The sequence below is a fragment of the Phalacrocorax carbo genome, chromosome 9 (assembly GCF_963921805.1).
Source record: "Phalacrocorax carbo chromosome 9, bPhaCar2.1, whole genome shotgun sequence".
In the NCBI taxonomy this organism is placed as follows: domain Eukaryota; kingdom Metazoa; phylum Chordata; class Aves; order Suliformes; family Phalacrocoracidae; genus Phalacrocorax; species Phalacrocorax carbo.
Window position 1 is genome coordinate 29,380,535 of NC_087521.1, and position 16,229 is coordinate 29,396,763.

Consider the following 16,229-nt stretch of genomic DNA (forward strand, 5'->3'; position numbering starts at 1 on the left):
AACAACTATGACAGCACTGCACAACAAATTTGCTTATTCAGAGTGTCAAATAACAGCTAGGTTAGTAATGCTTTAGCCTTGGGTTACTCCCATTTAAACCAGAGATACGTTGCTTTCAAGAATTCAATCCATGAAAAGTATTGCAGTAATATCTCTGCTGCCCTCACCTCACAGAAGACTCCTGAGAAGCCCTGAGAACACAGGCAACTGAATCCATTCACCAGGTCTTTGCAACGGCCTCCATTTTGGCATGGATTGCTCTCACACTCATTTGTTTCTATCTCACAGTTTTTTCCTGTGAAACCACGAGGGCATAAGCAATGGTAACCATTCACTTCATCCTTCAGAGGGGAAGAAAAAAGCAAAAGTAGAAAGATTTGTTTATTGATTAAACTTGCATATAAGTATTCAAGTTATTTCTATATTCTGGATTTGTGAACAGCAGTAGCACCTCAAAATTATTTTGTGAAACAGTGTAAGAGCCTGCAGTTGCAACACTACACTTAACATACAACCGTATTTAACCAACCTGTAATTGCAAACTGTAGAATTCATAACTAGCCAGAACGAGATTTATTTTCAACATGGCATGTAATAAACGAGTTACCTTACAAGTCCCTCCATGTTGACATTGTCCATGACAGTCATTAATATCTATGGATAAAATATGCAAGGCATTAGAATTTACACTGGAAGACTAAGCTGTAAAGTACAGGTCTAGCATAAAAAAAGGCAGAACAAATAATTTTTCTAGGTGTTTCAATGGAAAGCAAGGATGTTTGATGCCTTAGTAGATTCTTATTTAAATGAATATGTAATATAAACTTACGTATTACATACTTCTATGAGCTAATTTCATATGTAACATTTTACCTAAGAAGTAGTTTGAATCAAATTAGTACATGATATAATTCAGAAACAGGGATGGGTGAGTAAGGAGAGATTTATTAGACTTATATAAATGTATATCTAAGCTCATTTTAATACCAATTACACCTCTAAATAAACTCAAACAGTATTTCCAATTTTCATTGCTGAAAGTTAGGAAAACCCTGATAACTGGTATTTTTTTCTTGTGCAAGTATGTATACTATCATTCATCATAAAACCTTTTTTTTTAAAAGGATAAAGCATCCTATGGTCAACACATATACTAAAGAAATACTAACTGATATGACAATTTAGTCCTGTCCATCCTGGAATGCAGTCACAGTAATATCCACCAATGAGATTTTTGCAAGAGTAAGCATTAACACAGGGTTTCCCCTCACACTCATTAGCATCTGTGAAAGAAGATAAAAGAAAGAAGAGAATAAAGAACAAACCCAGAAACAGATTACCACAGGACCAAGCAAAGTTTCCATGCAATCCAAGCATCAGAAGCTCATATTATATATTGGTAGGTCACTAAAACCATTTACATACCACAGGTTTTTAATGCACACTTGTCTCTAACATGCATGTTATATCTTCCTTTTCCCTTTGCCTAAACTCAAAAAGGTAATATGTTAGTCAGGGCAAATCCCTTCCTTGTCTTTGTAAGCTTATAGTCACTGTTCTGCCACCATGAAGAAGGAGCTACCATCACCAATGCTGTATTTTGAAACAGAAAAGTTATCAGGCTTTCTAGAAGAACTAATGTAAGTAAGCTTAAGTTAGGGCTTAACTAGTTACAGGCTCCCTTGAAGCTTCTGGCTTTAAGATCTACTAAATAAGAGCTAAGATACCAATAGCAACATACTTCAACAAAAATCATGTACGAAACACACTTATAGAGTTATTAATTATTTAGGAACATTCTCTAGCGGTGTTCAAAACTTCAGAAGACAATTACTTACCAAGCTGACATGTTGCTCCAATCCACTGTTGTGGACATATACACTCAAATGCATTAACACCATCAATACAGGTCCCTCCTTGTGCACAAGGGTTAGATGCACATTCGTCGATATCTGGAATGTCAAAGCATGCCTTCTATTACATGGTTTAACATTTGGCCTGAACAATTATTTTTTTTTTTAAAGTTCTTTTTAGATGAAGGGGAAGAATGTACAAATAAAGAGGCTTAGGAACAAACTCACATTTCTAACCTAATTTTTACTTCGAATTCTTCTCTCCCCTATCTCAAAGATGTGTGAAAAGCCTGAAATTCTGTCTGCAAACAGCAAGATTATTCAGTTAATCTGCCAACAATTAACACATTCACCGGAAGTCATGCTCCTAGATCACGACACAAGTTTAGCCAGGATTTTTTTTTGAGGATAATTGCTGTTGAAAAATTAATAAAAATCCTGTGTACCAAATCACAGACAACATGCAAACCAGTTACACAGGTACATAATACATTTCAACCACTTCCCTGCCTTCCACACCAGACACTTGAGCATTTGAGCTACTAATCTACTCTCTTACTTCTTTAAGGGGAGAACCTTTCATGTTCACATTTATATCTCTTAACGCAAATCCATTCTGTATTTTGCTTTAGACTAGCTAAAGAGACAGAAATAGTCCTACAAGCGTTGGCAACAGGGCACTTCTTTGTATATGGTCCAGCTATGCTTTTGATAACCTATAGATCTCAACTGCATCAGATAGACACTGCTGGTTGCACAGTACTATTAACCTTTTCAGAGGCTCCCAATGCATAGAGCTGTTAAACAACAGGTAAGGTAAAAGACTACCACGAAATTTCATACCCACAGAGCATGATCATCAAGTAAGCTCTATCAACCCTTCCAACCCAATGGGTCAGTCATCAGTAAATGCATACCCACCAATAGCACATGTTGGTCCACTCCACCCCGACGGGCAGTGACACTTGAAGCCTGATGAAATTTCATGACAAATTCCACCATTAGCACAGGGATTAGACACGCAAGCATGCTCAGCTGGGAGGAAAGAGGGGAAGAAATTCTTGCTAAATACTCACATGGTTAGAAATTGCATTCTGATTAAAGTGACAAAGAGCATAAGCAGTCAAGAGGTGCCTTGTACAGAAGTTTGGAGCCTCCCTCTCCCAGCTGCAAGATTCCCAGTAAAAGACTGAGGCAGGGTTTTACTGAAAGTGCATCATTCTTTACATAACTACTGACTAGAAAGCCTGGAGGCATACAAGTCACTCATATCTCAATATCCCAAGAGCTAGAGAAGTTCCCCATTAACCCACTGCTTCCAGCCATGCAATTCCAACTCCAGAGTGCTCCAGCACTTTTTTTTAGTTCAGTGAGACAAAACAGATATGCTGTATGCAGAGGTCTGAACAGTAGTAGTTTAAGTATCAAAGGTCTGTTTAGCTTCATTCTAATACTGTTCCTTGGAAACAGCAAAGTATATTGCTACTTGCAATTACAGGCAGTACTGCTGCTTGTCACTCCATGTAGGGCTGTAACACTTGCAGAAGCTGCACTAAGCAACAACCAAGCTGAAGAAGGACAAGTTGTATGCCATCACTTTTGATATTTTCCCTCTCAGAAGCCAAGGAATCTTTTGGAAAGAAGAAAGCAATCCCCTCACTAGGTAAGACTTTCTTCTTGTTGCTAGCATTTATTTTTCAGAATCCTTCTTTCAGGGACGTCATCTAGTTTGCAAACTGAATTTACATTGTCTAGGATGTCAGGTACTAGTGCTTAAAACAGCTCATATACCAATCTACTGCTAATAATCAGTAGAGAACTCATCAAATGCATGGCTCCCTTTATCACTGCCTCCTGTGAGGCACCACAGGAGTATGGTGTTATACCATAGCACTACCCCTCTATCTGGAAAGCCAAGGTGCTTCCCCACAACTTTTGGGGCCAACTAAGACAATATTTCATTCATTTTAGCCAAAACTTTGTATCACATTGTACCAGATGAAGCAAAATTCAAGTTTTCATAGTATCATTAATACCACGCAGGACTTTATATAAAGTTCAAAGATGATCTATACCCTGATAAATGTGAAAACTTTCTGCTGATAATGGTCTTGTGAACTTAAGGCCAAACAGTTAAATAAATAAAGAAAAGAGGTTCTTTCCATCTATACTTATAACTATATCAAGTAATAGCAAAATTCAAAGTGAGAATACCACATGTGGCAATACCACATCTGAGAAAAGATTTAACAATCCATCATGGCAAATGAAGTCACTGCAGAACACCCAACTAAGTACTACAGGTGAGTAAGTTGAACCAAAAAGTTTTTATTTTTCTCCAAACGTCAAATCTTTAAAGCAAAATAAGAAAGAAATAAGAAATTTTGCAGTTGCCCCTCCATCTCCAGAGAAAGAATAGCCAGGAAAAGTCTCTAAATACCAAAATAGTCTCCAGTAAATGAATATTTTGGTCTTCATGTAACAGAGACACAGATCTACTTGAAAAAAGCAATACACTATCTTTGTAGCATGGTTGAGATAGGAAGCAGTTTTTCATGTTGGATAGACACAGACCTGTTAACCTCTAGTCAAGAAGACATCAGAAATGTGGTTTAAATGCTTTCCTCCATTTTACCAACTGGAGCAAGGAATACACTTAACTTTTCACTTAGACTGCTCAAGGTAAGTCTGTAGGAGGGCTTGAACACATTTCCATAGTAGTCTGTGTCATTAATCCAAACGTATTGAGTCCCATATTAAAAGATGATTTTTTTAAAAAATCAAGTTTCAGTTGATCAAAAAGGACAGTCACCACATTCAGGCAGCTAAAAATTGGGCCAAAACCCCACACCACAGGTAAAACCGAAGCATCTATCACTATTACTTTCCTTAGTCACCAGCTTGTATAAGATGCATGTTTGCAAGCAAGCCAGAAGACAAGAAAATGGGTAGCAGGAAGAAAGGTAACAGAGAAAGGTGCACCTGTAACCCACTGCCATAAGACTATAGCCCAATTGCATGCTTGGATTAAAGAAGTGAAGAAGCCAAACAGAAGAAATTCTCTGTCTTATCTAAATCCAAGGGAAACTGTTGCAGCATTTCTGATGTCTTCAGTGGTTTTTTTTTTGAACAGACAGCCTAAGGCACTAGACAGGAGAGATGGAGCTGGTATATCTCCACTGTCACACAAAGTAACAAGTTGAAAGGACAAGTTGCACACCACCACTCTTCACACCTCCCCTCTCAAAAACCAAGCTAGTTTCTGGAGAGGAGAAAACAGCCCCTCCACTTTACAAAGAAACAAGTAACAGTGAGTGTATAAAAATGCCACCTGGCTAACTAGAACATAGCCATGCCTGAAACAGTCTCAGATTTCTGAAGACACATGCAATATCCAGAAATACCAATTTCGCAGTTCTTTCCAGAGTAGCCATCTGGGCAAGCACAGTGATATTCATCTGGTTCAGTATTCATACAGGTTCCACCGTTCAGGCAGGGATGGTGATTTCCACAGTAATTCAGATCTGGACAGAGAAATGCATCAAATCAACAGGGAACACAAATATCACTGTTTTAATCCCTAGTCAGACATACAGGTGCCTTTCTGGCTTGAACATCATTCAACCACATGATCTCCATATTCCATTAGCTAGCCTGTCATCTCATTACTATCCACAGAACAGGGAAGGATGAGCAATAGACAACTACATAAGTTAGAAAAGTCAGGACCATTCCAAGCCTTTTGTCTTAAACTTTCTACACTTATGATGTTTAGGCACTATCTGCCACAAAAGAATTAGGCACAGAAATACTCAGGTAGTTGCACACTAGCAGGAGAAAAATGGTTAATGAGTTATCAGTTAATCATGCGACTTTAATTAATTTTCCTGTATATTAATGTTAAGTACCTTTGTTACAGAGCAGGCCACCCCAGTTGGTTTCGCAATTACACTGCCATGGTTCATTACAGCTCCCATGAGCACAGCCTGGGTAGCGGACACACTCATCACAGAACTGTCCTTGCCAACCATAATGACACCTAAGATGTAAGTTCACATGTTAAAAAAGTTAGCAACATGATGCTTAATTACCAGCATTACAGGTATTTGGAACACTACACTTACCATTCTCAAGAACTAGGTCAACCTTTCAATGTGCAGATAACAAAACTTTATTTCTCCTGTTTAGAAGGGACACACTAGTCCTGTTGAACATCCTTACTGGAACTCATCTTGCTCAACCGTATTACACACCATGGCAACAAACAACACCAAGCACTATGCACTACGAGAACCGTATATAAATTAGTTGTTTTTTCATGAGAAGTCCCATCTTCACATAATCATCTCACATTATGATAAAAATTGAGATTGGCATGGAAAAAAGTCTCTTAAAAGGAGACCACTGGCTTACTGCATCAAGTACCATAGCTTTTTTCTTTCTATGAAGATAGCTTTCAAGATATTAGCTAGTTTGTTCTAGAGAGCTGCAGTCTTGAAAAACCAGGGCAGCCAGAGATGCAGCTGCCTTGTCACTTTCTCAGGAGGCAGTTTCTCAAGAAAACCCTGTTCACAGGTTTATTCTATTATATCCTCAGTGTTCCCTAGTGACATTATGAAAAGGTTGCTCTTTGGAACAAGGAGGAGAAAGAGCAGAAATAAAATCCACTAATAATTCATTTGTTTTAAAGAGACTTGAAATTTTGTCACAAGATTTCTTCAGAGACCAGTGTCTTTATGTTATCTGTAGCAGAATTCTGCTAACAAAAGCAACTGTTTGTGCTACAGGAAAAGTGTTGAAGTCCAAGCTTTAAAAAAAAGAAAAAGAAACTGACATAGGTAATGTCTTTTTTTTTTCCTTAACATATGTTTCACACATTTTAATGAAAAAGAAATAGTAAGCCTGTATTTTTGGGCCTACAAAAGAGCCTGTTATTTTAAGAGTATTTCTTATAAAAAGAGCCATACTTGCATCAGAGATGCATAAAAATACACTGAATGAGAGTTGGACACATGCCTAAGGGGGAAAAAAAGCATCAGAAAGGAAACTGTACTTTAAGATTTAGCATCACCACTGTATTATCAACATGCTTTGAATACCATAAAAGAACAGAAAACAGATTCTTAAGTCTTTGGGGTGTGGTGAGAGAAGACAAGAAAAAGTAGTAGAAATGAGGAGTCTTGGTTCCTTGTGAATTAATCCACTTCCACCATTTCAGTAAAGCAGTATCGATCCCCAGAGGAATGGAACAGGTTATGCTGGCAGCATATTATTTCAATTTCTACTATTTACACAGGCAGAAGGAATTCAGATGCAGATCTCTGCAAGACTATTTTTTTTTAATATAAAGTTCTAGAACTACTTTGAGTTCTTAGTCCCAGTCTCTGCTCCTCATTCAAAAACTTCACAGCTGCCGTATCCCTAGGGAGAGCCTCAGCTGTGTACCTACTCTAGAGGCCTCCGATCACTCATCTAAGCAAGGCTGTCAGAAGCCCAGAGAACATACATTTTCAGAAGCAGCTTGCTTTTGCTGTATTAGCAGTAAGAGGAAACAAATACTGCTCCTGCTAAATTTGATCTCTTCCTTCCTCCTCAAGGACAGAAAAATCTTTAAGGAGCTGGTAATAAACAATAAAAAAAGCACTGTAACTCACTTTACTGTTCCCAAGCCAAATCTCCATCCATGCCAAACCTGGCACTGCTGCCAATGATTCACCATGACTATCCTAGCCGAGCCAACTCCCCACCCACATATAACAAGCATTTCCAAGGGCTGAAAGCCTGCATCACAAAGCAAATGATCACAATACCTCAATTTGTTTTCCATACCCAATGGATAACAAGTTTCTTTGTTTAACACTGCACTGGGGATTAAGAGTGCACAGGAAAATACAGCCACCTTCTTAGAACTTGAAGGCATCTTAAGTACCTACTTGAGTGTGTAGGTTTGCTTGACTGCCTTAAAGTTAGTTCAGCAGAAAAGGGTTGCTGCTTTTTCAAGATACTCACCACAGTTAAAGTTTACTGTTAAAGTTACCACCAAGCCCAAGGGAAATAATTTCTAGAGGCTAAAAGCTGCCCAACGGAACACAGTGTTTACAAGTCAAAAGGTTACTATGTGGTAAGCTGATCAGCCTTCAGTTTACAAGGAAGAATAAATTAGGATTTCCTCTTGAACAGGAAGTCTGGTTGCATCCTACATTAGCAGGTGCTAGAGCAGCTTTAATTCAACTTCCTTCTAAAAAGATAATGTTTACAGGGATGTCAGCTCACCCCTATAGCAAGATGTGATCAGTAAAGTGAAATCAATTCAGAAACGGTTGCATTGTCATTTATGAGAAAAACATCATCAAGCTACAACACAAAGATGAAACAAGGTTGAGCCACTATGAGAAGCCCAAAAAGGTACAGACACAAAAGCAACATCATCTATGAAAAAAAACCCCAAACAACCCCAAACACCCCCCCAAAAAATCAACAACAAAAAACCAAAACCAAACCCCACCAAAATTCCTTTCCAAGTAACAATGACTTGTGTAAAAGCCAAAAGGAAACTTCTGTTACAGTTAATGGTGGGCTAAAGTTACTTCTTCCCTGCTCCCCCCAGCTGAGAATAATTTGTTGGAAGTTTCTGCAATCCTACATTTTTCACATCTGAGTAAATAAAAAAGCCAAATTTAGAGAATTCATAAGGATTCGCATTGTTAAACGGACAAAGAAAATTCTTATTAGAATCAAGATTCTACTTCCTTTGTCCTTCCCCTCTGCTGACTTCATCAGCTCTAACTCATCTTTACAACCAAATGCACACAAAACAAAATCAGAGATGGCTTAATCTTAGCCCTTGCTGGGTTATTAGCAGTACAAAAGAAGCTACCATAAATAGATTGTTACAGTTTAGTAACTTCCTGATGGAAGGCTGAAGTACAGGCATCTGCTTCCAGACCAAAGCATCCCTTCAGGTCAGGATTACACAGAGTGCAATAGGAATAGAAGAACAAGTGCTAGTTATCTTAAAACCAAGAACTTGCAGAAAAGATCCTGATCATCCTACTGACGTGCTTCACAGCTTCCATTTTCCTTAGATGATAGACTGGTAGCAATAGAAAATGAGAATTGAAATACAAGGCTGGAGGAAGGGGAAGTGGCAGGAGTGAGCATTAGCAGAGTTTCTAGATAACGTTTCATTCTTGAGATTAGAGAAACTGAAACCGTGCAGGAAAAATACTGTTGTCATTGACAAGCAGACAAAGCCAAATAATTCAACTCATAGTGTATACTTGGTTACAATCAGCAAGTGGGCTTCAAACAGCTAAATGCTAGGACAAGGGAAAAAGACCTTCCACAGTAAATCTCAATGCGTTTAAAGTAGTAAATTTAGTATCAAGAAATCCTACAGAAGCACCCATCATTATGGACAGTTCAGAGACACCTGTGTACTCAGAGGCGTGGGGGGGAAGTAGAGAAAGGAGAAAGAAATAGAAGATTTGGGGTTTTTGCTTTTCCTGGGGCTATGAAAAAAGCTAAGCAGGTCAAGTTCAATAAGATAGAGATTTTTCTACAGAACTATTCTTTCCCTATATTCTTCCGAAATGGTTATAATTAAGCAAAAATACTGGTCTTTGCTTTCCTCTGAGGATGTTTGTATTATAATTATTTAGTGAAAACTAGGTTTAAATCAAGCATTTCTAAATCAGATAGCACAAGGTGTTCAAAAGATACCATGTTGTTGTATGTAAGCATATATTATTTGTGAGGATATGGCCCTGAGCAATCTGGTCTAACCAGACCTCCTTTGGGCAGGAGGTGGGACTTTCCAAACCCCATGATTTTGCGATAAATACTACAGTGGTAGTTATGGAAGTGATGCAAAAAGATGTACCCAAATCCTGATGGTCTGTAAACCATGGTCCCTCAGCACTTTGCATGATTATTAACTCCTCCTTATCCAAAAGGAAGACACCTGTTACATACCAAAAAGTTAGGGTGCTCTCAACAGTCAGTATTAACTCAGCTGTTTTGTATTGTCTTCACACATGGTTTATTCTCCTGGTTCAATCACTTCTGGTTGACAGTCCTGAACTTTCTGTGCAAAAAGTTTGCCAGAGAAACTTCGTATCGCAGGTCTCATCCCATCAACTCATCCACCTCTAGTTAATCTTATGAAAAGGCTTGTAATACACGAGAATAAGAGGATACCTAAATATATTATGTTCTACACCTAGCTACGGAGCTTTGTCAGCACTTAATGCACAAGGACACCTAAACCAATGTGAAGGAAATTAAAACCACACTACTTCTCAAGTCTAGGTCAAAATATGGGGCCTAAAAATAAACAGAAAAATCCTAGGGAGGATATAGGCAATGCAGTATAAGCTTTCAAATACTACAGGTTACACCTTACTGATATCTTGCACATCCTACAAAAGCTGAAGTGAAGACCATTGTGCCATATTTACATGTCATTTTTTAAGCAGACTTTTTGGAAGGAGCTTCTCCTGCTCAGTTGGAACGCGTGGCCAAAACACTCAACACAGGAAAACAAAGCAAAACAGTGACATTAAGAGCAGAAGCAAAATGCATCATTCAGGGGTGGGGGAGAAATAGCCCTCTTAAATGGAAAACCACTAAATTTTCTAATGACGTGAACAGGATGGTGTTGCATAGACCAGAACAATAGCTTTATATTAGTTATTTACTTAAAATAACTATAAGAAAGTCTGTTTAATCTTTTAAGAGATTAATTGTTGCATTGCAGGCAGCAATATGGTCTAGCTGTTAGAAGATCCTATGATTCTGAGCATCCGGATTCAATGTTATACCTAGTAGAGTCCTCAAAGATTTGTCACAGAATTGCTTTTTCCACTTTCCTACATTTGGAATAGGCATGATGGTTTTATGAAGAGCAAAGGAAAAGATGCTAATTAAGGAAACTCAATTTAATTACCTGAAAGCTTCTCATCTTTTCCTCTCACCCCCACCACTCTTGTTAGACCAAAAGATACAAACCTTTCCCTACAAACTTTTTTCTCCTCTAATAAAGGAAGTAATTGAAATCTAACGTTCTCACTCCAGTATTTTAGAGTTTTGTGAAGGAGCTGATAGAGAAGATGGTTCAAAATTGTTTACCCAGAACATATGGGGAAAGGTTGCAGTTAACTTGCAGTGAGTGGCTCTAAGGGTGTGTCTATACTTATATTAGTTCACACCAGGAGCATGCTTTAAGTGAACTACCTGATCATTCCTGTTGATGGTGTGTTGGTTCACATCACAGAGCTGTTTTGGAACAATGGAATTGGATTCCTTTAGGTTAAACCAAAGTAATGTAAGACAACGTACCCCAGGAGCACACCTAATGTGTTCTGGCTGCAAAAAGGCATTTAGTCCACAAGAGATTACAGCTAGTCTAAAATTAAAAACACCTAACCATCCATGGAAGCAAACACTGAGTGAGCCTCAGTTCCTTGACCAATAAAGAAACAAAATATGGGGTTCTTTTTTGTCTAACTTAACATCTACTTGTGAAATACTTGCCAACAATGCCAGGAGGCTTACCATGAGGACATAAAAAAACATAATAAAAGCATACTGGTTATGATAACAGACAAGAGAGTTTATATGATGAGACATGCAACAATTGTAATTAATTTTGCAAGTTCTTTGAAATTTGAAGCTGTGATACAATACTTTGCACCAAAATGGAGATACAAGACGACTGGTACCAAGTGAATTCCTGCAGGGCCAGACAATAGCCCTAAACTCTTCAGGGGCCACAGCTAGTCCAAGCTGCAGGCACTGAAATGGTCAGATGCCACAGCAGCTAGAACATGCTCAAATAAGACTTCCTAGTTTACTGTTCAGAGCAGCTTATGAGATTCCTCCTAATTTGAGAGTTTGAGAGATTTCTCATACTTCCATTCTGGAACAATTGGGGAAGGAAGCCATATTGTTTAAATACGCTCTTCACAAGTCCTGGTTACCCAGTAACTCATCTGTGAGCATTTTCTATATGTTTAGAAATGGTATACCTATTTCAGTGTTCTTTTGGTATTTTTATCTGATCTAGCTAGTATGGAAGTCTCCCATTTCTTATTCTCTCCCTATTTTTAGAAATGGGCATTTTATTTCCTTCTTTTTTTCAGTCCTCTAAGATCTTTTGTTAGTCCTCTACAGTCTTTCAATAATAACCTGCTTTGAGATGCCTCACCAGATTTCCTTGCACCCAAGAATGAGCTTACAAGAATCCAGTTGCCTTTTTTAACACTACTACACCTCCAACACTCCAGATAGCTGTAGCTCATTTTGCTACTCAGGCTTTTTGTTCCTGCATCTCTCCAAAGACAGTACTGAATGACAGCTGAGCAGGTTCTGGCTCTTACAGTGACAGACTAAGGGAGCAAAACCACTTGGGAGAAGCATAGAGCACCTGCAGGCACAGCTGAACACAAGAAATCAGCCACACAAGCAGGGCTGAAGTGGAATACAAAGACTACAAAAGGCATGGCACTAGACAGGAAGATTGAGAAATGTGTTTCAACAGGACAATCATAAGATAAGTGATTAAATATAAACAAAGTCACCAAATTATAAAACCAAGATTTTGTCACGTGTAATTCAAAAGTAATTCTACACAGATTAAACGATTTACTTAAAAAGCTTTAAAAACTGTATGCTTGCTTTGTTCACCTTGCATGAACTCATTTAAGTACTACTGGCAATCTCATTTCTAATTCATTTCAGTTAGTCTACACATTTTAAAGAAGTGTTTGTTGTATGAAGTAAGGCTTGCATTTCCTAGGACATAACCTAGGTCCTACCATAGATCCAGAAGATGAGCACAAGCTGAGCAGTGAAAGGGATTTGTTCCCTTTTGCTTTAGAAGAGAAATTAAAACATTCAAAGACAACAGGAAAAGTAAAGACTTCTAGAAAACAGAATCATCCTTGCAGAAATATGACAATGTAGCCCAGATACAAGGCATGTCTGGACTCCTGCCAAACCCATACCACTCTGGATCGCAAGGAAGTGAAGATTAAGCTGTTAAGCTTACCGACAGTTTCTGAGTGGTATCAAACATACTCAAGTCAGCAGTTTTAATCAAGGAAGGAGACCGTCACTTGTGGTTTCTTTATATTCACTCTGGTAACTTCATAAGGTGATTGAGCCTAAGCCAGTTATAAGCCATTAGATCAAACATCATTCTTCTCTAGACAGTTTAATGGAATTTAACAAAGTACTTCAAATGATGCAAAAACATACAACAAAGCACCAATCATCATGGCTTGGCAGCATTGCTTCTTTGACAATCCTTCCTACTACTTCAGGCCAGTGAAGCCTATCAGTAAGGCCATTTGGTCTGCCACTGCAGGCTTTGAAGAAAAAAAACAAAGATTACAGTGGCCAAAAACTTTGAGCCCAGATATGGATAAAGGTTGGATTTTGGTGGTGTTTATTTTGTTTTTCTGTTTTTGGTTTTGTTTGCTTGTTTTTTAAATAATTGTAATTTTCCATTTTTGCAAGATCCAGCTAAGCTGCTTTTGCTTTCCTCAAGGATGTAATTGTTGTTCATTATTCAGTAAACCATTACTTTTTCTGAACTGCTTCCATGGTGACAAAAAACTTATCACCAAGACCAGCCATACCACAAATTCATTTACGTGAAGTTGTTTTAGGACATCAGGTCATCCCCTACTTATTTGCCATTTCTTTAGTGAAAGCTGAAACGCCAAACACCACCATAACTTTCTCCAAACAAGGAGTACATAAACTTGCCCAACAGATGACGTACAGTTACTGCTAATCACATATCCTTTATTAGCAGTCTGCAGTCATTTAGGTAACTTTATGATCTGTTTTTAGTATAACATTTAATCCAAGAACAGCTCTTTGGAACATCAAAGCATGGAGGGTAGATCCTTGCTATGAGAGTTAGGCTGAAGCCTCAGAGCCATTGCTTAAGTTACCTGCATGTTCATACAAGTTGAAGATGGAAACCCTTTTACAACTTTTCTATTTATAAATGTCACTGCAGATTTTGGCAATCAAATAGCTACTGGCACCAGAAGATTTCTATACATCTCACACCCATGTTTTTCTCACATTTTCATTTTCTTTCCGAATTAAAAAAGGGCATTGTTTTCACCTGTTAAATGACAGTGGCAACTGTCCAAAAAGCCGGATGAAGGAATCTAGATTATAATTCAATAGCACCAAACATAGCAGCTAATTTTAAATAACAGCTTCCTTTGTACTGCTGAAGATAAAGGTCATGTCTGTAAGCCTTGCTTATTTTTAATTCAGCATCATTTTTCTATAGAAAGTATTATTCATTTGGGTTAAAAGCAACATTTCTAATGTAGCCTAATAACCATTACAGAATACAAGCTAAAGATATCTGTGTGAACAAACTCAAGCTACCAAATTATGTTTAAAGAGGTAGCCTGCAATACTGGAAATAAAACGGCCATACATAGAAAGGCCATTTTTTTACTTCAAACTGCTTATCACAGATCTATCACGTCAGCAGACAGGTGTTAAGAAGCAAGGCAAATGGCATACAATCCATCTGAAACACTGAGTCCCTTATTTCTGTAACTTCTTTCAGATGACAGAATCCATCCAATAAAATAGGGAGATTTCTGGTCATGGTCCTTCACTAGACCTAATGTTATTTTTGTGAGCTTTATTTAGCTGGGCAGGTTAGAAGAGGGTACCTACACTTAAAACATTAGATGTTTCTTCATGTCAGTGTCATTCTGTAAGGAAAGGTTTTGCTCGTATGAGACTACCTATTGACAAATACCTTAAAAAAGGTACCATAGCCACCCAAGGCTGTTTTGTATTCCCCTCTTTAAACCTTCTTCCTCCTCGCCAACTTCTGCCTTCCCAGATACAGCTGGCATCAGAGAAATGAAAGCTAAAAAGGAAACGGCACCACTCCCTCTCACCCTCCAAAAAAAGGGTACTGTTTTGCTTTTGCTTGTGCCTATTGCTGCTTCACCTTTATTCAAAGGCTCCTTGTGTTTGAAAAGCAAACATCCACAGGCTCCTAGGACACTCCTTTGATACCTACAGGACTCCAGAAATCCTTACATGAATGAAAATACATTAGAGTAGGTTCTCAAGGGGAAAAAAGTGTTCTTGGAAGGCTCAAGAGAAGGAGTACTTCTTACTCAGGCAGAAGTGATACTGGCCCAGCTCTCAACCCCAATCTCTACTTGTAACCTAAAAAAAAAAAATCACCAACATACTTGAAATCACAGGTAAGATATTTAATGATAGCAAAAGATCCCAAATAACATTGAATAGAAATATTCTTCCTTACAAAAAGGAAGCCATGGTTTAAACATCTGCCTTGAAAAAAAAAATATTTTAAGAGAGGTTTTATAGCTCTTCAAGAAGTGAAACTGCACACGCACTCAAACACTGCACTTCATGTACTGGAATTGACAGTGTGCAGTCAAATTTGAGAGCTACAACACATCAAGTCTTCCACAAGTCAGCAGCATCTGATGGAAGTTTCAGGGCTGTAAAACCACTCTGTGGTATAACAATTTTAGACTTACTTTGTGTAAGTGACCCCACTGCCAGAAACTTCAGGTTCTCCAGCAGGATGGGACTTGTTTGCATATCAGCTGTCACAGCTCACAAACTGGCACTTCAACCCCAGTTTAAGCTCTAAGTCCAGCAAAGCTAAGCAACCTACATCCTATTTCTGCCACTTCCAAGATGGTTGCAGTAGCTACTAGTACAAGAATGAAGCAGAATTGCCTTAAAGTATCACAGCTTGCCACACACGGTATTTGTCAGCTCTCAGTGGTTCTGGCAGCCAGTTCAGTTTCAAATCATCCCAAGCAAGCAGATTCAATACAGCTTACAAAGAAACCACTGCACAAATCCACTCTTACAATGATGCAGACAACTCCGACCACAAATCAACTCAAGAACTTACACAGGATCCCGAACTTGCAAGTAGACCTGTTCCATTTCTTCAGCAGCCAGCGTAAAAAAATAACACCCATTTCCCCTTCACCCACTGCGTTGGCTGCCTGAACTTTTACGAGGAAACAATCAACTCCTCTTGCTACCACAGAGGCTACTGAGGCTTCATCACAAAGTTAGGGAATATTTCAGACTCTGTTCTCTCAGGTTTAGGGACCAAAAAACATTCACTTGGGGTAGAAAGTTTAGCTTGGAGTTGCTACTATTATCTTCATTGCTACCAACAAACCCATTTGATAAAGGCATTGTTCTGGATTACATGAAGCAAATCTGTTCAGTCCTGTATGCACAAAAAATAGAACAGGTTTGCAAAACAGTATGAAGTATATGCAGTTCTTACACATGTGAAATCTACTTCAGAGCTATTTCCATCCA

General features: G+C 38.4%; 1 protein-coding gene across 1 annotated transcript in view; it reads right to left on the reverse strand.

The window, feature by feature from the left end:
- JAG2 (jagged canonical Notch ligand 2) overlaps nt 1-16,229 on the reverse strand; it is a 72,551-nt gene that overhangs the window by 19,762 nt on the left and 36,560 nt on the right. Inside the window, 7 exon segments of the mRNA XM_064460927.1 lie at nt 168-341; nt 608-654; nt 1,170-1,283; nt 1,839-1,952; nt 2,775-2,888; nt 5,258-5,377; nt 5,762-5,892. Coding sequence (XP_064316997.1) covers nt 168-341; nt 608-654; nt 1,170-1,283; nt 1,839-1,952; nt 2,775-2,888; nt 5,258-5,377; nt 5,762-5,892 — 814 coding nt within the window.